At 42.2% G+C, this 25071-nt stretch overlaps 1 protein-coding gene across 21 annotated transcripts in view; it reads right to left on the minus strand.

Moving 5' to 3' along the window:
* Window positions 1-25071, minus strand: part of LOC144937866 (dynamin-1-like) — a 58341-nt gene that overhangs the window by 18383 nt on the left and 14887 nt on the right. For 10 of the 21 annotated variants that reach the window (XM_078865404.1, XM_078865403.1, XM_078865402.1 and 7 more), the window contains exons 7-18: window positions 24039-24181; window positions 22774-22909; window positions 20600-20667; window positions 18195-18333; window positions 17086-17172; window positions 16012-16082; window positions 15139-15193; window positions 14733-14744; window positions 13691-13726; window positions 11498-11611; window positions 2330-2442; window positions 1141-1252 (exon numbers count right to left, since the gene is read on the minus strand). In XM_078865404.1, coding sequence (XP_078721530.1) covers window positions 1141-1252; window positions 2330-2442; window positions 11498-11611; window positions 13691-13726; window positions 14733-14744; window positions 15139-15193; window positions 16012-16082; window positions 17086-17172; window positions 18195-18333; window positions 20600-20667; window positions 22774-22909; window positions 24039-24181 — 1086 coding nt within the window. Of the gene's footprint in view, window positions 1-1140; window positions 1253-2329; window positions 2443-11497; window positions 11612-13690; window positions 13727-14732; window positions 14745-15138; window positions 15194-16011; window positions 16083-17085; window positions 17173-18194; window positions 18334-19513; window positions 19653-20599; window positions 20668-22773; window positions 22910-24038; window positions 24182-25071 lie in introns of all 21 variants that reach the window. The other 11 variants (XM_078865408.1, XM_078865406.1, XM_078865399.1 and 8 more) reach the window with 4 other exon arrangements.

Genomic DNA, 25071 nt, shown 5'->3' on the forward strand with positions numbered 1-25071 from the left:
GCGCAACGAGGCTGCTCCTGCTTTAGATAGGAGCCATTACCGCTCCCAAGATTCAAAGATAACCCTTGCCATTTGCACTATTGTGAAGATATCAATCCACTGCTGGATGAGGGACTCTTTAACACACTGCAGTTCATAATAATAATTATAACAAATTACATGTATAAAGCGCCTTTCTACTCGGTATTCAAGGCGCTGTGTGTCGCAGACAAAATAGCATAGGGCAAGGGGTGAAAAATGAAGACAAATAAAAGCGAATTCAGAGAATCACAACAGAGAATAAACACATGTTGAGGCGTGTTTTAAATACCGCCGCCATCTCCGAATCACGAACGACAGTGGGCAAGTTCGTTTTTGACCGTACTTCACCACGCTGGTTGGTGAAGGCGGGCGGGCATAAAAGTTGACAACACTATAGAGTACAAAATTATAATTTTCTGCACTCTCTCTGCTGACAAAGTAGGCCAGCAGCAGCCTACAACATCTGTTCTATGCATGTGGTCACCCATCCAAGCACTACCCTGCCTCAAACCTGCTAAGTTTCCGAGATCTGATGAGATCGGGCACATCAAGTGGTTTGGACACAGGCCCCTTTACCATCTCCGCAATCCAAATGAAGTTGATATGAAGAGTTATTTTCCACTCATAAATAACGTTCTAAATTGGCTCGGAAGGATGTAAATAATATTGGTATAGGCTCATGTACGGCACGCCGCATGAGAAAAGCCACCGCTCCTCATGAGTCAAGAGCTAATCCACAATCTGTACAGATAACAATGTCTTTGGCATAAATTTGATAACAAAACATTAAAAACAAGAGTTGGCCATGCGTGGCCAACAACGCAACATTAAACAGGCAAATGTTTGTGGGAATCGAAAATAATAATTTAAAAAATGCACTGTTGAATCGTCACCAAACTACATGGAAACACAATTTGGGTAACTTGACGTGGCTGTTGAAAAAAAAGGAGAGGGGGGGGGAAAGAGGGGGAAGGCGGACGGAAACAGGGGCCATAAAAAGGAGTTTCAAAATAACGCGCGTGTTCATTTCCAGCGTTCTCCCTTCAGATTTTAACGTTCCTCCGTGGGACGCGTGTGTGCGTAAGCATGCAAAGGCGTATGTCATCTATGGTCGCTTACTGTTCTGCGCTCGGGGTAGACTCCGGCACGGAGGAAAGAGGCCTTCCAGCTGTCCACCTCCTCTTGGCCTTCGCAAGCCAGCTCCAGCTGCCGATAATCCTTGTACACATTCCTAAGCGCGACACAAAACGGAGTAACGCGCACGCACGCACGAGAGAGCCGAGAGCGGAAGATGCGCACCGGCGGAGTGCTCTGCAAATTCAGTTCTGCCGAGCGTTGTCGCGCACACCACATACAGAAACGCATTTGCAAACAAACACACGTGCGAGGAGGAAAAGTCTGTTGTCATTATTGTAACTATAATGGGCCAATTGCTCAGCCGCCATTTGTCTCACATGAGCTCCCCTGACACTGCACAGCAGAAGGCCAAGCATAAATAAAAGTAATAAAATATACACGACGGCAACACTTGAGGCAGGGGGATACCAAGCCACAATTCCCAACGGTGCGCACACATTTTGGGGCAGGCAGCAGGAGGCCGCTGCGAAGGTGCCTCCCGGGTTGGGTTCAAACTCTGGCTGTGCGGACCCACACTGCTGTTGCAATAGTGTATAGCTGGTAAGAGTCGAATTTGATGTTAACTTGTACTCGTTTCGACAAGACATTCTCACGGATGAAGACGAGCGACCGCTGGTTAATCGTGATGAATGGTTCCGAGGTAAAGGAAAGTTACTATACGGCACACGCTATTTTTAACAAATTCGTTTCCCCCAACAAGGCATGGATTTGCAGGTCTTCACGGTCAAAAAAGAACTCAGATGGGACACATGGCATCTTCAATTGAGATCCAGGACCGCAAAATCCACCTTTGTTTGTATAATACAGTATAACATCACATACCCATGCTGGCGTCTCCGCCCGCACCCATTGCTGCTCGTTGGAACTGTAACCTCTGTTGACATTCACAAATCCGACCCTTTTCGCATTCAGCAACGTGTTCTTAACCTCGTCTGCATTTGCACTTCCGCAAGCAGAGTGATGCATTTTTCGCCACATTTTGAGCGTTTGCACATATTTTTTTACCAGTAACCTATTTGCGCATGGTGTATAAAACGTCATTTTCCAGAGATAACCACATATCCGCGTCTCCGGTGAGCCGGAAGCTGCCATATCGAACTGTATCGCGTATCTTGCGTACAAAATGCTTTGAAAATGGGAGTTGTCTCTTCAGACAAAATCATCGTCTAACCTCTGCTCCGTGTTGAAGATGGCAAATATGTGCTTGCTGGACATGAACCCGCCCTTCTCCATGTCCCTCAGCTGCAGGTTGTCCAGCGGAAGCATGTACTTCTTTTCTTTCTCCTGCGAAACGTACAGCGCATGCCACAAACAGCGTTAATCAAAGGACACACATGACCTAATGTTATTCTTACCAGAAACTGGGGTCTCTTTGTGCTCAAACGGCGTTGGGGTAATGACAGGTCTCATTAACAAAGGGCAGGGCAGGGGAGAGTTGGGGGGGGGCAGTGAGGGAACCACAACGTAAGGATGTATCGTGAAGTGCTCAACAATAATTATAACATGAAAACAGACGTGGAGTACAGTGAAACTATTTTTTTTTTCAAATGCACAGCGTAAAAATATGTAATAGTCAGAAAATAACCGTTATGCACGAACACAGAGGTACACAGTGTGTGGTGGCTGTTAAGTTTTACCATAGGGAGACAAAGAAAAACCCAGCTACAATTACCACGATTCTAAAAGTCAAGACGCAATTAGTCGATTTTTTTTTTGGTGAGGAGGAAAAGGCCGGGAACTCTTAAAAAAAAAATTCGTCAGCGGTTTGAAATGTAGATTCTCGTGTAAAAAATATATATATTCCCGGAGGGAAAGAAATGCCTTCGACGTGTCTGAGACAAGAGTGGACGGTTATTGTTTAATAAACAACAAAGAGTGAACCACCAGCGGACAACAAATCCAAGCAAGCGGCTATGGCTCCCAGGCTGCCGTAGAGCTGCATTATCCAAACAGTTTGTAACGGCAACATTTTCCATCTGGTTCTGACTCGCCGTTGGGTCGCCTGCCAGCAGCCTACGCTTTCCGGTCTACGTCTGAAAGTCTGTCTTTTTACTCAGTCTTTCTGTACAGTATGCATATAGGTAATGAAATTCACCGGTTGCTAGTTTCATTTTTCACCCCCCCCTCCCGCTTGCAGGCTCTCCTGCGAGACCCCAGAACAATTTCTGCATTAATTGGAACCGTTTAAACCCTTTGTTAAATTGCGATGATTAACACAAACCTATTAAAATATATCGTCTTCGCTTGGCCAGAAAAAGCACGATGGAACGTTCAACAGACTTTAAAAACAAGGTGATCAGGTCTCCATAAACCACGCCTGTAACTGTCAGCTATTTTTTGGGCAATGGTGGAAATTTCCATTTTTTAAATCTGAGAATTAAGTTGCGAGCAGCCAAAGCTAAACTCTTAAAAGACACCTTTGATATTTTTTTTAAACAACATTACACATTTATAACTCAAAAGAACATTGCTCCTAAGAGGACGGAGAGACACTTAGAGAATCTAAGATTTGCCATGGGTTTTAAAAAGCTCAAGAACTAGAGCCTCAAAAAAAGTACGTGCTACCCGTGGCACTCTGGGGCGGGCAGCAAGAGCGCATGCGCTCGTTTCAAACCAAAAAAAAAGTAGAGAGACACTTGGCCTTGACGATGCCAGCATGTCGTACCCTCTTTTTTCTCTCTCTCTCTCTTCTTATGCACATTTAGTATCTGACACTTTTTTCCATATCTGCCTGGAATTCCTCCTGGTCTGGCCCTCTTCCGGTGGCCAAAAGCCAAGAATCCTTGCCAACATTTCCTGTTTATCTCCACCACCCTCAGACTATCCTCGAGAATTTTTTTACTCAACGATGGGGAGTCTAGATGGAAGCGTTATTCACAAATACATTTTTCGTCACCTACAAATGTACGGGTGGCCGTTTGTTAATCCACTACGAAATGAAAGCCTGCCTAACACTGTGTTGGTCATGGGGATATGTTTTCAACATACTTCACCCCCTCTGGTCAGTGCAAGTTGGTTAAGGGGGAACACACATAACTAGTTCGTTAATCACTCCCCACTGGCATCAGTTGTGGCCGGGAATCAAATTCAGGTTGCCAGGTTCATAGGGCAGTGCATTAACAACTGCTCCACTGCTACAACCCCCATTTATACATAAACTATGAAAAAGTAAGTAGATACGTGACATTTACATTTAATGAAGTCAACATGCTCACAAAGAAATATATTAGCCGAAAAAAATGTGAAAATGTATTCGAACACGACAACAATTGAATTATCCAAGTGCAGGCAATAAACAAAATGTCATGATTGCTCTCACAGTGTTATCAATTCCAGTTTGGCTGCTGCAGCTATGATTGATGAGGGACAAACTAAGTAATGGTCAAGATGCAGCCCTGGAATTACTTGTTCGCACCGCTGCTGGCGGAAAGGACTCTCACGAGAAGTGTAAGACAGTCCTTCTGAAGTATATTTTGGCCTACTCTTCCGCGCCAGCCAGACACTCTTGGAAGTGGTGGGGGTGGCTGCACACCACATGCGGGCGAACCCGCCGACCGACTCAATGTGGCACAGCCATTTATACCGCTGTGTGGACAGAGACGGGGAGGGGGGGGGCGGACTAGGATTTGCTAAAAACTTGCCAGTTAGTCCAGCTGCCGCGCCAGGAGATCGAATTGAACCCGTGACCTCTGGATTGCAAGCCAAGTGTGCCAACCGTTACACCAATGGCAGCATGTCATCAACTAAGCTTATGGACACAAACAACGTTAATGAAACGCATTCCTCCACACTGCGCGTTTCCCCCACACGGAACCTGCACAGAGTGGACTTCTGCAGTTTCTGCAACGATCGCTTTCCCCCTTTCCTCTCATGTGACGGGGGCAAGAAGCCAACAAGTTATGTATCACTTCCTGTGAGTCTGTTTTTCTCTCAGTCTGGCTCTTTCTGCACATGTGACTTCAAATGGGACGCATACACAAACCAGGGGGCCAAATAAAAAGATATTTTAGACAGCCTGCGAGGGCAATGCTCAAACATTATAACAAAAGCCAAGGTAATGGCATTAAAAGTCCCAAACTACAATGCTAGCGCTGAAACACAAACTTTTTCATATCCGAGACGCGCCACGACCGTAACTCGACACTCACAAGAGCCGTTAGAAAAACATTCTTCTCATAAGAACTCCAGTATCATTAAAGCCCCTATTCTCAGTTAGAATCACACAAAATATACAATTGCCATTTGATGCATCTTATTGAATCATTTCACTGCAGTGTTAGTTAGATTGTTTATAAAATGCACCTTAAGTAGCTTTCAGACCAACTGCACACTGCAGGTGGCAGTACATGCCACGTAGGCGCAACATTTGTTACACACTGATACTCTAAAACACCATTTAATTTTTAATCGCATGCTGTGCCATTATAAATTGTACCAATGTGATGTGGATCACGTAACTGCGGTGCTGGTAACCGAGGGTGTTAATCGTTCAAACCTCCCTAGCGATTCCATGAAATGTCACGATTCGATTCTAGAATCAATAACTTTTTTTGTTTTAACACTGGTTTAACGTTGCAGCCTCCAGCAGCTGCAGGGGTCATGGGAACCCATTACATACAACGTATATATAAAAACTAAATCGCAACTGAAGACCCCCCACAATCCACGTCTCAACCGTGGGGGATGTCTGACCCTTCTTCACCGAGCTGGGCTGTGCTGGTGTGCGAAGGGGCACCCAGGACGGGTTCGGATATCGCTCAAAGAGTGACGACGTTAGCCGTGGCCGCTAAGCTAAGTCGGGTCACAGGGTTCATGGTGCGTGCTAACCACAGCGCCACCGCTCCAACCACGCGACGTACAAAACCAAAAATAAATCACGCGATTTCGGCACGTGTATCGTGTAAGCTTAATAATCAATGTACCAGTACATCCATACACTGATTGCAGTGCCCGGAACGCCCCTACAAATGTGCACATGAACAGAGCGCACCAGTACTGGTAAACATGATCTAATAAACATCGCCCCAATTTTTTGTACTCGAAGCAAATTCATTGCAAGATTTTTTTTTGTATTATGTGCATAGTAGTAGGAGTAGATAAAAGCAGATGGTTGAGACTAATGACAGAGTGGCAGCCCAATGAGAGAATACGACCAAGAGGACGTACACCGTGGAGATGGAGCGTTGAAACGATCTCATGCAATGGAGCCGGATGAATCGTTGCCTTGCAAGAACGTAAGAGAAAGGCAACGGCTTGTGAAGGGGCCTTCATCCAGTGGTGAATAGATCGAGGTTGATTAAAGTAGTAGTAATAATGAATCTGAGCATTATATTGCCATTCTCAAACCTTTTCGAGCGCCAGTAATGGGTCAAAATTTGTTTTAAGTTCGACTCGTAACGTTGAATGAATAATTTCTCAGCCTACGGCGGGGGGCAGGCAGTTCTGTGCCCCTGTCTGTCCTCCAAGAAGGAAACCTATAGGAAACGTAAACTTGAAGTAAAAAAAAAATCCTCTGGCTCAATTAGGTTCTCTTATAAACACAACCCGCTCAAAGTTTGAGCAACTCGTACCGATAAAAAGCTGCAGCACAATCACTCAAATAATGGGGCCGACTTTTCCCCCTAATTCTTTACAAACATATCTCTGCTCATTCCAACTACTGCTGTTGGGCTGCACCACAGTCTTGCGTCTTATGAAAGCGCTAAATACGGGGAATATATATATAATCACATCAAATAAATATACCGGCGACACATTTAATAACGTAATAAAGTGGGGGTGGGATGGGGGAAGGCGTAGGTTTCGAAAGCGCCCGTTAATGTTCTCTTGTGCCAACAGGCATGCTCATAAGCACCAGCTGAGCATAGGATACATTTACGTACGGCATAACTCTCCAAAGCTTTACTTTTTCTGACACATTTTCCACATTTATTTTTAGAGTGTTTGCCCACGGCAGTTCTAAAGGATGTGGAGACATTACAGAATTCCATCTTTCCATGTGGGCGTTACCCTCAGATTTAAATCTTTACTTTACATATAAGGCACTGTCAAAATTAACTAAAAAATATATAGTGGGCCACTTATTTTGTACTATATCTTACCGCTAAGCAGCAGGCCACAAGAAAAGCCTCCGCAAGAATCCAGAGTTCAAGACAAGAAACTCGGGACATCTGGAAACCATTACTTGAAAACCTCCTGCCAAGCTCAGCGGTGGCTTGGGCTTGCGAGTTGGGGGGTTTGGTGAGGAGGGGGGTGGGTGAGGGGGTGCTGGAGGCCTTCAGTTTACTTCCCTTGTCCCCAGAGATGCTTGAATTGGGGTGGGGGATCATTTGGAGCCTGTGCGTCTTACTATTGGTCATACCGGCGCTGACACATTTCCTGTAAACTGTGAGCAGTTTAACCCATTTTTGTAGATGCTGTGGATTTACCGAGAGGGAAAAGGACACGCATGCAAAATGGAAGGAAAAAGTTTGAAAGCGGTCGACGAGATTAACGTTTGTCTCCGCGCACCGAGCTAAACATTTTATTTTTTAAGGGTCAGGATTCCATAGGCATGATTTTGCGGGTGCGTGTGTAACATATGGTGGCTCACTAGCACATGTGTGCGATTCTGCGAGGTGCGGAGCCACAAAGTTAATCTGTAAATTTCTTATTAAAATTTGTCTGAAATAAAAATAGGCGTAAATACGAAATCAAATAATTGAGTTCTGGCTTCCTGCACTGTATGCAGGACGAGCATTCCGGGGTAATATACCTTTTTAAAAGGAATTTTAGGAAACTCGAGTACGTCCTGCTAACATATGGAAATAATGGAAAAGCGCAGGGGAGGGGAGGGGGGGGAAATAAGGGGTTAACCACAAAGCAGCATGAACCAATCAGCTGGGCCGTGCCACGTCGTCGCAGCACATCTGCGACTTCACTCGGAGAGTCGTCGGCCATGAGACTTTCCCTCACTCCATCTTAAGACGGACCACCAGCAACCCCGGGTGGCTCGCGAGGAGGACGAGGAGGAGACGGGAGCGCTCGCTGCCCCCGTTTGCGTGGCCCGGTCGGGAGCCCGGGTGCCTCGCGCTCGGGCAGCAGCGAGTGCTCCTTTTGCGCGCTCTTCCCCCAGGTTGGTTGCGACGAAGGCAGCTCACATTTTCGCCTCTGCTTCTCTTTTGTTACGCTCGCGCGGATTTCGGTCATTGGCGCTGCACTTTAAAAGAGATTCACGACGTCTGCTTTTCAGCTTGCGGTAGACGCGAGGACGGGTTTAGCGAACTCTGCATGGTACGGGTATTTGAGCGCTAAATATGCCGCACAATTTACGGAGCTCCGAATGAATTCTAGCCTTTGCGTTTTGTTCAATTTTGTTTTTTCTTGCGGGTTATTTTCTCATCTTCTTACAGCAGACGCAATGACATTCTGCTTGGTGGCGGTGGAAAAACTATAACGAATTGAAGAGGGCACCAGCGATGAAGACAAGATGAAGAATTGCCGTTCCGTCTCCCCAGTGTTCAGACTACCTGTTCAGGAGGTTAATGTTGTACAGTAGTCTGCACATTGGTTAGACTGAGCACGGCCATTCATCTCAAAAACTATGACTCTGTTGTAAGGAAAATCACTTCACGGATCAGTTTTGTTGTTGTACGATTCCATTGCTCGTTATCAGTAGATATAGCAACGTAGCAATAATTTCAGTCTTTTTGCAGTTTCGTTGTTAGTAAATGTCAACATATTTTGGATTCTGTGTTCATGTTGTGAAATCGGCAAAATAAAACAGAGTTAATAACTCAAGTCTGAAAAGTTTATTGTTTGTTTTTTCACAACTAAAAGGTAATGAGGTGTGATTTTACATAACTGCTGAAAAATTACAAATGATTTTGTCTAGTTGATAACCAAAAAGAACTTTTTAAAGTTTGCAAAATTAAACTTTCCTCCAATGACGCAAAGAAGAATGGGCAAAGGGTATTTCAAATCTAGAAGGTATTTTTGTGTTTTTATCACAACAACAACGCAAAAACCACAAAGGGAGACGTTGATTTTTTTTCTCTCTCAAGTTGCTTTTTCTGAGAGAGTCTGTGGTGGGGGTTAAGGAAACGCACACTCCCAGCCGAACCCTGACCCCCATGGGCATCCCCAAAGAAGACCTCCAAACCCAACGCCTGCAGTGTTCTCCTCCACAGCTCATCAACAATGTAGCTCCCCAGTGGGTGCACAAGGCAATTACGAGACCACATATGCTATTCATGAGATAGCTCCACTTTCAAAACGGCTAGTTACTTAACCGCACTCGGGGATGCTTTACGAGTCGCTAAAACAATTGAATGCGTCCACTAGAGTCGTGCTTTTTATTATGAGTTGTGACAAAATAAAAATATATTTTGAAAATGCCTCGTGAAATATGTGATTTTTTTTTTACTTGTTTTCGCAGTATTCATTTTTCGAGATATACTACTCGGTGTACACGCACATTTTCTGATGTTATAAAGTAACGCAAAGAAAGGGAAAGTTTTAAGTGTATTAATTTGTGGGGGGGAAAATGTCATGATAAAGCTACGTAACTTAAGAAGAACAAAGGAAAATGACATTAGACAGCTTGGACTGCATGTTTGAAGGAGGAGGGAGCAGATGTTTAACTTCTGCAGCAATCCTTTACTGCCATAGTTATCTATGGGCTTTGTGGATTAACTTTGACAGATTCTCAAGACAAAATGTAAATAAGAGGCATAGTCTCAACAAATGCTATAAATATGGAATATCTCAATCGTTGCAGCTCACTGTAAAAAAATCAACCTAAATCATGGAAGGAGGAGGAGGGGGGAATAAAATGAGCCATTCTCAGAAGAGTGAGCAGTTTGCTTTTCTTTCTGCTGAACAATTTCCTGTCTTTCCTCCCCCTCTCCCTTTCCTCTCTGCCTCTCTGGCTGGTTCCTCGTGAGGCCTCCGTGCGGGGTGCACTTGGGCTGAACCTCACCACAAATATTGTGCCGTTTATACATTCCTTTCTTCTCACCATGTAACAAAGCACAATTTGTGTGACTTTCAGTGGAAAGATCACAATTTAAAGCGCACAGTCGCCAAAATAAACTGTGCAGAGTCTTCGCGATGGAAAAATCATTGTCTGGTTAACAACTGCTGGTTACCCACCAAAGGTGATGGGAGTTTTTTTTTCTTATTTGTGCTTTTACAATCCAAAACGACAAACTGGTTTAAATGAAAGGGTTTATCATAAAAAAATATATCGGGTTTTATCGGAGAGAATTTTAAAAAGATTAAAACAAAGCAGCTGAGATGTATCTGAACGTGCAGACTTGCGATATCAAACCACAAGGGTGAGGTCAGTAATCATTGCGACAACAGGTAAGGAGAGATACAGTACTATAAAACAAAAGAATTACAGCCCACTGTCATCATTTGAATTCAATTCACGCTACAATATTCTTGAGATAGCCTAAATATATCCTTGCTATAGCGGCATACATTATGAACACTGTCAATTTTAGTCATCCAATAATCCAGGAGCCACCACGCCGCCTCTCACCTGACGAGGGCGAAATAGAGCAAGTGATTTCACCACACATCACGCCTGGCCGTGCACTGATAAACGGTAAGCGCGCACTCAGGAAATTGTCATTGTACCCCAGGGTGCATGATTTGAAAGGCACGGGGACAAAGAAACACCTCTGCAATGGCCAAATTCAAAATGACCTTTGCGGTGCAGTCCAACCACATCATTTGTGAACTGGTGACAAATCAAAGCAAGCGAGCATCTTCAGCCTGCGTGAATCATGAGATAACCATAATTAGAGGTCAATTATGGTTACAAAACTTTCACAAAGGAGTCATGGATGGAAGACTGCACAGCTTGGGAAAAAAAACCCCTGAAATGTGGCCAAAGTAACGTATTGTGATAAGCTGTAATATATACACTGTTGTTAATTCTCTGCATTGGTTCCAGGTATTCTGGCTATACAAACTTCCTGTCTCAAAATGCTCTCAAACGGTAATGGTAACAGATCTGTGACACATACTCCAGACAAAAAAAAGCACATTTCACAATTGAACACATTGCAGCAGCAGCAGCACCAACATTAAAATGAATCAACAATTCCACCATCTGTACACACGTTAAATGTTTGCATTTTAGCACGGCCCACATAGCAAACGCTTGTATTTTCTCCACCCCATGAGGGTACTTGAGAAACCTTTATGATGCGCACAGCCAGCATGCTGTGGGGATATACAAACACGTGTGAATGCAACCAAGATTAACATATATAGAGGGTTGGGCATGTGCACGCACGCGCACACACACAAGCACGACACACACGAGTAGGTGCGGAGGAGAACGTACCTCCTCATCCTTGTACCAGGAGAGACTTTCGGCGGACAGCACAAACCAGTACTCCTTCGAGCCACCTTTCATGATGCCAATGTTGTTAATTGTGAGCCAGCCCTTTCTGATCACCTACAAAGGTTCGCAGGTAAGGGATAAGGACCATGGGCAAGGAAGGTACAACGGAAAGCATGGCACAACGGTGGTGATGAGTTCCAAAACGATCATCAGCGGCATACACAAATCATGGCGACGTCTGCAGGCAGGGCTGCTCAAGAGGTTCCCGAAGGCCCAGGGTGGGCATGGAGGCCCAGGACAGAATTCCACGAAGGGCGCCCCCCCCTTGTTTATGAGCAACAAAAAAAAAACATTGTTGTTGTTGCGGGGCCCTATTTTGTGAGAGCAAATTCCCGGCCACCCCCACCACCACCCTGTCACCAATCTGGGCGGCCCTGACAACAGGTCCTCCGAGTGACAGCTGTATTTGAATTGTACAGCGATGGGGCATGTCACTCATGAAATACCTTCTTTTAGTAAAACAAAACATTATTTTAACAGCAACGTTTCAATGCAAAAAAATAAGTGATAATTCACTTAGAAAAACACATAGAACTTGGCAACAATGTCTGATTGTTATGAATTGATGTAAAATGCAGTGGTATAAAATGTCTAGTAAACATTAGCATCTGCTAGTGCAATAAAGGGCAATTGCTTCAATAAGTTGCTTTGGATAATTTACCAAGTCCTGTTCTTTTCTCAAATTACCAAACATTTATGTTTAATAATGGCCACTTCCTATGCACTACCTAACAGAGAACACTACAATCATGGAATGCACATATTAAAAACACAGTAATGTCGGCAACATAAGCAAATGCTACTGTGCTACATCTGACAATGATCCACGTAGATTTTAATATCATGAAACTATGTTAACTAAAGACTGAACACACACATGTGGAAGCCTTTCTACAACACACAATGCTGAAAACATAACACACACACACAATGTCCAAAAAAAGAATGCGGCTCAACCAAAGGTGAACTCAAAACGTGACATCTATACACTCTCCTACGTGTACCCCATTTCAATCGTCATTTATTTATTCATTCATTTGCTTTCACTTTCAGAGTTTGTGATGCCAAGATTGTTTGACCGTTTAACTTGTCAGGGTGTGAGAGATGGCAGGGGAATTGGTGGGTGGAGGGGGGGAATTGGGGCAGTGTTTGGAATTTTCCATTCCAAAAACAAAATAAAAAAAACTTGACCAATCTTACCACTTGCCCCTTCAGGTCAGGTGTCCAGTGTTAGCTGGGGACTTGGTAAAGCATGTCTGCTTACTTGCAGATGTTAAACGTTCGACAAAACAACACTCTCCATAAGCGTGACCACTGTGCCCTGCTGCCGAGGCATGGATGAAATCACTGCCCAATCCTGTCTCATATTTATCCGCAGTACAAACAGGCAGTCCGTGTAAACGAGCCACAAGTGGTGATGTCGAGTTGACCTGTAATCACATATGTAGTTCATACACACCCCATCTCCAAGGACCTTTGATTGGAGGTGAGTGAAGGGTGGTGGATGAAAATAAAATGTATTTTTTCAATGTTAATTTACTCAATGGAGAATGCCTATTAGATAATGATAATAACCCCAAGTCTTCATTTGGTTTAGAAAAAAATATATACCTTTGGACAAGACAATGATGTATTGTCTAGAATTTGTGATGAAGCAGGGCTAACGTTTTTATGGTTAGTCTTGTAAGGGCATGCAAAATGAACTTTAATAAACTCAAAGCCTTTTGGTTAGTTGGTTAACGAAAAGCCACTTTTTCGATGGAGGCTGGTTAGTTTCTCATTAATACGCAATAAGACATTTTAAGGCATGAAGTAGGCAGGAGCCAGTATAGCCATTTGTACGTCAAAATATTAGAACTGTGGGCTTGCGCTGGTTGTTAGAGGGCAGGGAGACAGCCACAGGGCTTTGATACAGCTGTGGTATGCAGGGGGGGGGAGAGAACTGCAATTCGGTCGCCTCTGAGCCTAAATTGGTCCTCTTTATACACTTTCTATAAACGTGGCTTCATCGATCAATGCTCAATCATCCTGGAATCAGCTGTAGCAAAGACGGGAGCCGCTGCGCATAGACTCGGGCTAAACGCAAGTTAATAGCGAGGGGGCAGACATTTACAAGCTTTACTTAGCTCATACAATTTGCTCTGGAAGAGAGGGGCGGGCACCCTGCAGCTGGAAAAAGTACAACACGAAAACTGATCATGCCCATTGAGCCCAAGTGACCTCATTGCAAAGGATTATGTAAGGCGTAAGGGGGGAGAGCACACAAAAGGCTTAAGTCAGTTCATTTTTTTGAAGAATTTGCCTGATTAGAGCAGTCAAATTTAGCTGTTTCAAATTACATGCAGTCACAAGAAAGATATAACTAAAGAAAAAAAACGGCAGGCAACATAGTTCTTACTACAACAAATTTAACACGTAGACACTGTTCACGTATGCACATGAATACATATATCTGTATTTTATGTATGTAGACTGCATCTACAACTACTGAAAAAGCAAAACCTAATTTTTTTTAAAAATTGTGTGTGTAGAATACATGAAAACATTATCTATTCTACATTTTTGGCAACTGAAAAAAAGCAAATACAAATTATATTTCTATACTGTTTGGACGGTGCTTATGCATTTGTATATTTGGCCAAATAAGGCGTCTAACAATGTACACATGCTCCATTGCATTATGGCTTATGACAATGTAACACTGATCAAAAAGTCAAACGTTTTCATGTTTTACTTAATGTATTCTATAAATATACTTATTGAAAACTTATTAAATAAAAGAATTACCCTTTTAAATGATCCCTTTAAATATAAACTAAAAACTAGCAACAATTATCATAAGCCGAAATAATAATTACAATGCTATGGCAATGGAATTATGGCGGAGACAATGACTTTTATAAGTGGGGCCCAGATCGGTCTGACAGACCAATCACGAGCAAGCCAGGTTTTGTTTTCTTAGAGCACCAACAATAAAATGTGGCCAGGTAGATTGAATGTTAATTTTTTATGGTGTGCATTCATCACACGTCCAACCTAGCCACTTCCAACATCAGCTGAGGCTAATGTACATGCATTAATGTTGAACTTAAGATCAGTGTTGGCAATGGGAGCACTGTCACCTTGAAATGAAAGGACCTACAGAGAAGCATGCCTTTTAGCGTTAAGTACTCACCATTAGTTCATCCTGACAGCACCATGCACACAGCAAGAATGTAGGTTGATAGCAACCATTGCAAACAACAAAAAATAAGATGAGCAAATTAACAAAAAGATTTTGACCACAGGAAATAGTTTGGCAAACACGGCAAAATCATGCAGTTAAGGGTTCCTTAATCAGCAATGTGATGATCTTCTTGGGGATTTTCTCATCCCCAGTGACCAGAGGTGAAGTGAGCCTTTGTAAAGTGGCTGGGAACACCACGTGTCACTTTGAAGAAATGCCCGCGTGTTAAACAATTGAGCACCCTGTACAAAAAACATGTTATACTCGTTTTGGCCACAGTGTGGCAGTGTGGCATCTGGTAAAGCCTCACAAGTTGCCTATTTTTTATTTTACCTGCTTTACACCAGTCAATTACCTGATTGCCAGGTGCCTTCTTCTTAGCAACGGGCTGGCTGGTTCGCTGCTGGGCACTGGAGCATAAAAATGGCACCATCAGACAAGAAAATATATCACACAAAACATGCAACAGAATTTTATTCCATACCTAGTGACTTGACCAAAAGAACCGAAGAGTATGTAACAGAATAATACCTCAACGCAGCTGCAGCTCTAACTGTAGTTGTTCATCCATTTAAAATCTGAGACAAATTGTCCATGTTTTACATTAATAACAAGCAACAGTTAAGAGGTCAGCTGCGATAAAATGTGTCACCGGTTAAATGGAAAAATGTAGGCGTCCATTGCATCTTCACTGTCATGTTGCACCGACTTAAGTCATACACAAAAGCAATATTTAAAACAAATGTATGTTTTCATGTTTGTCCCAATTGTGGCATAGGTGTCTCTTATCATGAGACCAAGCAATCATTGTGAACTCTTGCCGAGCCGTACATGACCCCATATTCGAGTGCAGCTTTCGGCAGAAAATGACTCGGAACGACTTGAGGTCTCTGAAAGTATCCGGTTGATCCACATACTGAGGCACTCTCTCACATGGCCTGCTACAAATAAATTATCAGAACACGGTGATAATATAGATGTTTTTTTTCTCTTGGGGCTGGAATTTCGCCAGACGAAGTGACGAGTTTTCTGTACAGTCATTGGCTGAGACCGACTCGCTACACTTGAGAACATACTTTAATCACCTGCATTCGAGCCCAGGACCTCAGCTATGAAAGACGATTACCACCCGGCCACCTTCTCCTCACACATAATTCTTGGAGATGAACGCAATGAGTCTGGTGCCTGAGACAGTGACCAAGGACACTGAAATGAAGTTCTCACTCACTTGGAAAATCCAATGAAATCCTCATGGTTGGTGTTCATGTACGCCAGCTGGATGTCAATTAGAAGCAACACCTGGTTGGGGAAAAATAAATATCATAATTTGTATGCATGTTGAATTTATTTTGCACTATATATAGCCAACCATGCTAATCGGAGGTGGGGGGGGGGAAGTACAACAAACTATACACAAACAGCAGTTGTGAAGAAATTCGTTTTCAATCTATATTTAAAAGTGCATTGCTCCAGTGGCTTCCTAACATCGATAGGAAGAGCATTCCAGACGGCCGCAGAAACGCATCTGAAGGCGCGCGATGCAGTTACCATCTTTGTTCGATAGCTCAGCAAAAGTCGCTGCGAGGAATACATCAGTAGATTGACAAAAGGGCTGTATGAAACTTTTTTCTAGTATAATTCACGTGTCTTTTGAGAACAGGACACAGGCCTTAACATCAAAGCTATTATGGTACAAGTCGCTTGTTAAAGATGATTGTCGGTGGCTGGCGATTCTTACAATGCTCACATTCCAACGTTAATTATAAAAGCACCCATCCTTTTGCCCGACAGTATTTTAGGCACACTTAGGCACCCAATATCCCACAGTATAAAATAAATAACTGCTACTTCGATCAAGAAGATAGAATAACCATGAGCCCACAACATTGCGTGTCATGGTGTAAATAGTGTACGTAACTGTCTTTCCATTTTGACATGGAATGAGAATGAAGGCATCTACGAGACCCAATGTTGAATAAAGTCAGCGATGTGAGACATGACAAATTCTACAATAAAGTCAAATTGCTTGGCTTTCTAACAATTTAACTTGAAACAATGCTACTTCGTTGGTCCAAATATAAAACAAAAACCTTCTACTTACAATTATCATGTTCCATTTTTCTGCGATTTCAATTCTACAGCAATAAGTGCACAAACTTTCTAAAACAATGATCACTCTCCCATGCTCATTCGAGCAAAAGTCAAGTACACGAGTGCACACGGTTTACAAATAATAGTGGATGAATTTTGGCCCACGTCTTCAACGTTATAACAAGCAGTACAGGGCCTGTACTAGAGTTACCTGGTCCTTGGTACGCCCCTCCCGCTCGCGGATGTACGTCGTCACTATCCGGTCTGTGTCGTCACGCAGCCTGGGGTAACTGCCCAACTACGCGGGCAACACAGAAAGGGGGGGAGGACACTGCAGTACCAGGTAGAGCAGTGCAAATCTGCAGTATGTTTCGAATGTTAAAAAGTGTCTGTTCACAACTGCTCTAAAGTGGCACCAGAATATTAAGTAGGCATGTAATGACTCAACTGCACATCCAAAGCAGTTGCATGAACTGTCACAATCAAACATAGCGATTCAAATTTAAAGATCAGTTTGTGTAAATTTGCCACCTTAATTTTGCGGGGGTTTTTTTGTGTCCTGTTTCATTTGTAAGTGTTGTAACCCCCACCTCTGCGCCCTAGCATAAATTAAACACCAGCATAGCGTTTGTATGAATTGTATATAAGCAATTTTGCATGGATGTATGGTGAACAGTGAATTTTTACATGCCTACACAAAATATTTTTGCCATTTGATATTACCAAAATATTCAGATTTTATAATACATTACTGTTTGAAGCCTTATGCCAACCAACTATGCCATCAGGTAGCGTTTGTGCCATTTCCCATGCATGTGTTATCAAAAAAATCAGGCAAACACAAGCAGTTTTAGTTCCATGCATGAGATCTGAATAAATTAGTCACTCGGCAATGAGAAACAAAGAGCAGAGGACAAAGCGATCGTGAGGAAACTCAACAGATGATCACTAAAGAATATACCATATTTTACACATCAGCACCGCCGAAAAAAATGTAACAAATATGATTTTAGATTAAATTAAAAAGTCCGATAAAAGTTTTCGAAGACTAATTTAGATGACTATTGCCCTCCGTTAACATATCTTGGAAGCGGAAAACAAGTGTTCCGATGAATAATTATGCAAACGTTCCAAACCAATTGGAAGAACAAAAAACAAAAAGACTCTAAACAAAAAAATATAACCGTGAGCTAAACAGCTTCAATTGAACACTTATGAGAGCAAGAGAGAGGTGGACTTCAAGTGTCAGATTAAAGAGAGAGTGGGGGGTTGTGTTTCACGGTCAAACCACAGTAGCTCCCAATGGGCACTGCGAGTTACCTTTTCGCTGCACTTTCTGATCACAGTGGTGAGTTCACCCACCACCAAGTCTACACATTTCAGGCAGGGTTCCTTCAGCTTTTGGATCTGCTTTTTCACTATGGCTTCAAAGGCAAGGTCAGGGGTGAAAAGTCCCGTTCTATAGCACAGCATGGGTTTGGGGGGGGGGAGGAGGTAATGTTCAGGCAGAAATTCGAAAAGAGATGCAAGGTAGCAGTGGGGGTAAGGAAATGTGAGGAGGCAGCAGTGGTGGAGCAAAAGGATGCAAGGTAGAGAAATATTTGTGCGTTGAAGGCATGACATGTTAAATAGGTGACGTAGATTTTGATTGTATGAAGAAAAGAAAAATAAGAGACAAGGTTGAGAGGGGGGGTTAAAAAGAAGCATTGCAATGGTAAAGGCAAAAAAAGAGTTGAAAGAAAGCTTAATATAATTTGAGGTTACAGGGCAGGGGTGGGATTGGGAAGTGGGGAGAGATCGATACCAGGTGTTAGTCAACACTTATTTTTGTTCAAACGAGCAATGCTCCATTCAATTGGTTAAGGTACATTCAAAGTGCTAACTCAGCAATATGACTTTTGAAGAACACTGGCATGTTATTCGACACCATTAACAGGCGGCCGGTGGCTTTTGCCGGCCATAAATAAATGTCAATGACGGCGCAGTGCATTTGGTCTCCGGCGAGTTTTCAGGTTGCACCCGCGTATTGTTTGGCGTGTGTGGATGTTTGACTCCACGTGCTGGGGAGCAATTGCTTTCTCGACGAACAAGTTGCCAGCGCGTGGGAGTGAAACGTCAGACATCGCGCCGAACAACATGCTAATACAACCCAAAAATGCATTGAAAACCTCCACAGTTGGATGCAGTGCATTGCTTAGCTAGATGAAAGAATGTCAATTCGTACAGCACATTTACATGCCATCACCACGGAGTGTTCTTTACGGCCACATGTCCCGAGAGGCACGTTAGTACACAATGCACAGCATACATTCTCCTTTTCCACGATGCACCTGCAGAAACATGCCAACTCATGCACAGAGATACACTATTATACGCTGGCTACTCCTCACGCTTTCAGTCTAGAGCTGGCTCACAGCATTATGTACATTGCATGTACTGTGACTCGAAAAAAATCTAATTTTGTTGGGTTTTTTGTTTTACTTCTCAAGATTACAAAAGGCGATTTCACAGCATGAGCCCCAATGTTGCTTTAATGCAAACGGTGGCACAGCTTGCACTGTACTCTGTACTGAAAGCCAGGACATCTCAGGATTACAACATCGCTAAGAGGTACGAGATCAATTGCCGGTACTAAATACCTTTTCGGAACACTGTCTAACAGTCACTATCAACTGGCCAATAACCATGTCGACACATTTCAGGCACGGCTCTTTCAGCTTGACGATGAGCTTTTTTACAATGGTTTCGAATGCCAGGTCGGGCGTGAAGATGCCCGTTCTACAAGACAAAACACAAAACACAGCAGGAAGATGGCAGAAGAACTCAATGCCACACAAACCAATGTGATGGGGGGTCCCAACTGGGTTTTCTCATAGCAACTGCAGTACCAACCAAGCATGAAGGCTTGGACAAAAGCCTGACCCACAACTATATGTCAAAAATGCATGCCGTATCTATACAGCGTCTGGATATGCGGTTGTATTTAGACGCTACATAAATCCAAATTGTACTGTTATTGTCTTATTTAGGGTTGTTTTAATACACTTAAATGTCTGGTATTGTTATCGTACTGAGCTGATATCTCCTCACCGATCACTGCAAGTCTTGAGCCAAAAAATCAAGAAAAGTAAACGGCTCTTGTATTTAAGAAGCCTAACAAAATAGCATTTCAATGAAAACTTACTTTGTTTTAATATTTGTAGATTTTATTGAATAGTATATATTCAGCATTATCAAGCATAGATAATCGACTGCTGCGGTGTATCTCTATCAACATGACGCACGTGGTATCATTCACTACGTTTTTTAGGAGAGGTACATATTACTGGCCTGTACTATATGCTAAGCAACTGAAATCCAATTATTTATACCATTCCATCAACTGTCACCAAATTACTTCAATGAGAAGCTTCCACACCCTAAGCTGGAGCGATCTGCTCCCAAAACGTCACCATGAAAAACGTGATATGCCCCCCCCCCATTTGCCCCATGAACACAGAACAATGGTCACCTCCAACAAAGAGGAAATTAAAAAAATATATATAACTATCTTAACGGAAATGTGCTCGCTATACCAAAAATAAAGAGATCTCTTCCGGGTTGCTTGCTTGGTCCAGTTAATAAAATGACGCACGCAAATGTTTTTTTGTTTAAATGCACACGATGAGACCCCCACACAGGATGCAAGATGAAATAACATTGCTCTGAATAACATCGTCACTTGCCTGATGCCGTTTATGTTACGGATAGCATAGCTGATCTCTCTGCGTAACTCCTTTTCATCAAACTCCATCTGGAGAAAGAAAAACAATGATCAATGTAAACATGTTTTTATAAGCAGCCAAATTGTCATTTTAGTGGAACTTATAATACAGTCATCGCTTTGTAAGAAGGCCAACAACCGCAGCTATAATGCATGAAAAATTATAGGTTTTTTTATTTTCTTGCAATAAAACAGCTGTAAAGATGTTCAATACCGAACAGAAACCTTTTACAAGGAGTCAAGTCTGCATTAACCACACCTACTTTTGATTACCATGCTCGAATAATATTTGCATCGTCTTTGAAACTGATTGGGCTACACCAGAGACAGCCTTCTTGATGGCCTAGTCTCACCAGTGTCAGACCAGAGAACAGCAAAGGATGACCAGTACAAATACAATGCCACACGTATCAGAGCACTTGAGAGCTCGGGGTGACAATGCATATATTTTTTGCACTTTCTGTACGCAGCATGGACGGGTTGTGCTTTTTCTGTAGGATGTTATTGTTTACGTATGTGATGTTCAGATTTGTGTACAACGAATTTTAGGTGTATCTTGTAATTGTATTGTTTGTTGCGGTTGAACCCAAATCAAGAGTCGAATGGCTCATAGGGTAAATCCTAATAAATTAAACTGAAAATGAATCACAGCATGTTTGTTTGTTTACCACAAGTACGTGTGGTTAATGCAGACTTGAATCCTTGCTTAAAAGGTTTCTATTTGGTGTTTGAACATCTTAACACCTGTTTTATTGCCAAAAAAGGTAAAAACTATTCTTATTTTTCATACTTTGATATTGGCAAATACACCGTTTAGGATATAAATTCATTTTACATACATTTATTATGTATACTGCATCTATGCATCTTAAGTCTCTATATATACTAACTGACACCGGTGAATATAAATGCACCTTCTGTTCCGTCATCATGAACAAAAAAATGCAAAATTACAGTTTTAACGAAGACACTCGACAGACATGTCAGATAAACGTTAAACTCGTCAATAGATGCCTGTTTTGTAATCTCGTAGAAAACCAAAACTTACCGATGACAAATCATGTGTTTCTCAGTGAGTGAGAATATTGAAAACACTGGGTTAGAATCCATAAGTATTTTTTTGGGTTAGATCGCGTAAATGTATAAATGTGTTCTAAAAACCTCCCACCAGCCGACATAGCCAACGAGTAAAGGTTGTCATGTAAACAGAACATGCCAATTAGTCACTAGTACAGCACGCCCGTGTTGAAGAGCCAAGCCATAACATTTACAATCTGAGTATGACATTTCGCCAGTAATTATAACTCGCTTCATCAGGTGTGCTGTACTAGTGATGAATTGGCACGTTCTGGTTCTGTTTACGTGACAACCCTTACTAGTTGGCTGTGTCGGGTGGTGGCGGGTTTTAACGACATTTAACCCCAAAAAAAACTATATTATGGATGATATTGGTCACGAAAGCCTACGTGTCAAACTGTGTTAGAATGCCTACATATGAATTTGCAATATTTGTTTTACTTGGGTAGCCTGAGGAATGAATTAAACCGAAGTTCACTTCAAGCCATGGAATTATCTTGGAGCCAAAAGCTTCTTAACTCTATAAAATGTATAAACAGGTATTTTGAATTTGTTTTAATAACTTACAATAAAACAGTTTGTAACATTTTCAAATCAAATTACTAGAAATGAAGCTGTACATTGGAACACAGATGTTATTCAAATGCAACAGATTATTAAGCCGTTAGCACACTGCACTTTGAACCCAGTAAACCTACGTTCAATAATTCATAGCCATGGCTAACGTCAGGTGGTAAGTGGAAACTGAATCATTCCTCGGTAGCCCTTCTTCGCCAACTCACACTGACCAGTGTGTTCAAGTATGGTGAACAAAAATCCACGACAGACATGGTCTGAGGAAGCCTTCATCTAGCAGTGGATGGGCGAAGATACAAACGTTATGCATTTAATCTACGGCCACGATGGGTTTCACAGGTTTCACAAACACGTACCAACATTGTAAACAAGCCAAAGGTCAAAATGAGCATTTAATCTATTTAAAAAAAGCACTCAGATAGATGGCACCGTCGACAGAATTCAGATTGGCCGCCACCGTTGTTTGTGTTCAGGTTGAGTCACCTTGACGAGCTCAAAGGGAAAGCGCTCGTGAAAGATGCGATTGATGCGAGCGCCACCCGACAGCTCCACGGTGTCGATCTGGTCTCCGGAACCCTCGATCCTCTTCTCAAAATCAAAGGCAAACTGCTGCACCATCCTGCAAAGCCACACGACATAACAAAAAAACAACAACAAAGCTCACACAGTTGCCAACAAATATACAGGGTTTACCTGAAACACTTGAACATCTCAATTATAATTGAAACTCCCTGTATCTGAAAATCACTGTATATTAAATGACATTCTTTTATTGCCGAGGGGGAACAGAATGGGTTTTTTCTGTACAAGCACAGACTTGTTTGATTTATTATTTTCAATCAATCTCTGTGCCTTTGAGGTACAAAGCATATTGTGCACGGGAAAACAAACCTTGTACGAGTATTTTTTTTCAACTGGAAAACCTCCGTTTTTTTTTTGAGTATTTGTTTTTTCCCAAAAATTTATTGGAATTGTGCGATTGTCATATTGTTTTGGGGTTACAAATAAATTATAATCTTGCAGTGGGTCACCCGTGTTAAAGAAGTGTTCATGGAAGCACGACCTCCGAAATTCCTCCAAGTGACCGTTTTATTCACGATAAAACTCAACAAATTCGTCCATAACACTGCCTTCAAAATGAAAGGTATACAATAAGATGCAACATTTTGATCAATAGCCCTTCTTAACAGCACTGAGCGAGGAAATCGTTTTTGCATCCACGCACAAGTGGGTATACTTTCCGACACAACCCTCCAGACCAACGTTCACCACATAGCAATCAAACTAATATTTTCTTTTAAGAGCTGCAATTTCACCAAACAAACGAGCAAAAAAAACTTACTGGGATGAGTTTTTTTATGCAGCCATTGGCAAGTAGGCTGAGATCATCAACTTAACTAGCCTTACTCTTTGTTTTTTTCGGTAAAGTCACGTAGGTAAAAAAGAAAAGAAAGTAAATTAAATCACGACGTTTCGGAGGCAACACAAGTTTCCGTCTTCAGGTGGCACCGTCACAGCAAAATTACTGTAGCCTTGAGAACATGGTTTAACCCAAGGGTGGTCACCCATACTCAAAACGAGGATTTCTCAGTGGTTCCGGCTAAGCATTTGGATCTCTTGAGCCACCAAAGGCAATCGCTAAAAAAAACCATAGCTTTTAAAACAAACAAAAAGTACGTACAAAAACAGAAGTTCATCAAAGAAAGGCTTCGGAAATAACAGGGATAAAGGGTCAACCACACGCTTACTGGAGGAGAGCTTTGGTCTTGCGAGTGGGGTCGTCAGGACGAAAGTTCTTGTATTCCTCCACCTCCTTCTCCATGCTCAGCATCTGGCCCTGCAGCTTGTTCCTTAGCGCAGGCAGTGTGTCACGAATGTGGTTGGTGAGTTGCTGTCAAGAAAAAAACATTCATGAGCAATTAATCGGCAAAAATAGGGCCCCGCTTAGCATGTCACAGATTCATTATGTTACGGTTAACCTATATACCCCCCCAAGGTTATCTTGATCATGAGGACTCAAAGTTGACCAGACTTTGTTGTGCTACAACAACTAAAGTTCAAGAATTAAACGAGGTTAGTAATAGTCATTAAAAAGCCTCTCAACGCAGTTAAAGCAATGCGGTAAATTCTGTGTACCACTATTTGTAGTTTTCATAACATCAAAAATCGTATTTGAAGGTTAACTACCAATATCAAATGTTTACTTTTCCTTGCTTATTGAACAAAAATTGTTTTTGTTCCACAACTCGGATTAGCACAGTTGGCTACGTATGGTGCGGTAGAAGTTCAACATATTAGGGTGCCACTCCGTATGTGTGTGGGCAAGTGAAGCTTCTGTTTTCTGCGATCGCACTCTCAATTTGATACATTTAATTACAAAGTCAACGGCTGAGAATCTCATTCTAATGTTGAAATTTACAGGTTGCTAAGAATCATATCTTGTTCTCTGTATACACACTTATAATATAACTCTTTATGTTGATTTGAAGCTTTCTTAACTGCAGGAATCCATACTCTTTGGTTCTTTCGGTAAAGTCACGTAGAAAAATAATAGATCACAACGTTTCGATCGCCACACAAGTGATCATCCTCAGGTGGGATAGAGAATATATAACTCTGTATTGACTTGAGTGCATATTTCAACTCCATTGATGCAACCAGAAAATACTTAGGGATTGTATTTAAACTTGCAGTGATTCAGTTTAACAGGCAATTGAATGTAACCAGGTGTGACGTTGAAAAAAGAAAAAAACTTGAATTTTGAGTGGCACCCGAACAAGA

This window comes from Lampetra fluviatilis, chromosome 20, assembly GCF_964198595.1.
Source record: "Lampetra fluviatilis chromosome 20, kcLamFluv1.1, whole genome shotgun sequence".
In the NCBI taxonomy this organism is placed as follows: domain Eukaryota; kingdom Metazoa; phylum Chordata; class Hyperoartia; order Petromyzontiformes; family Petromyzontidae; genus Lampetra; species Lampetra fluviatilis.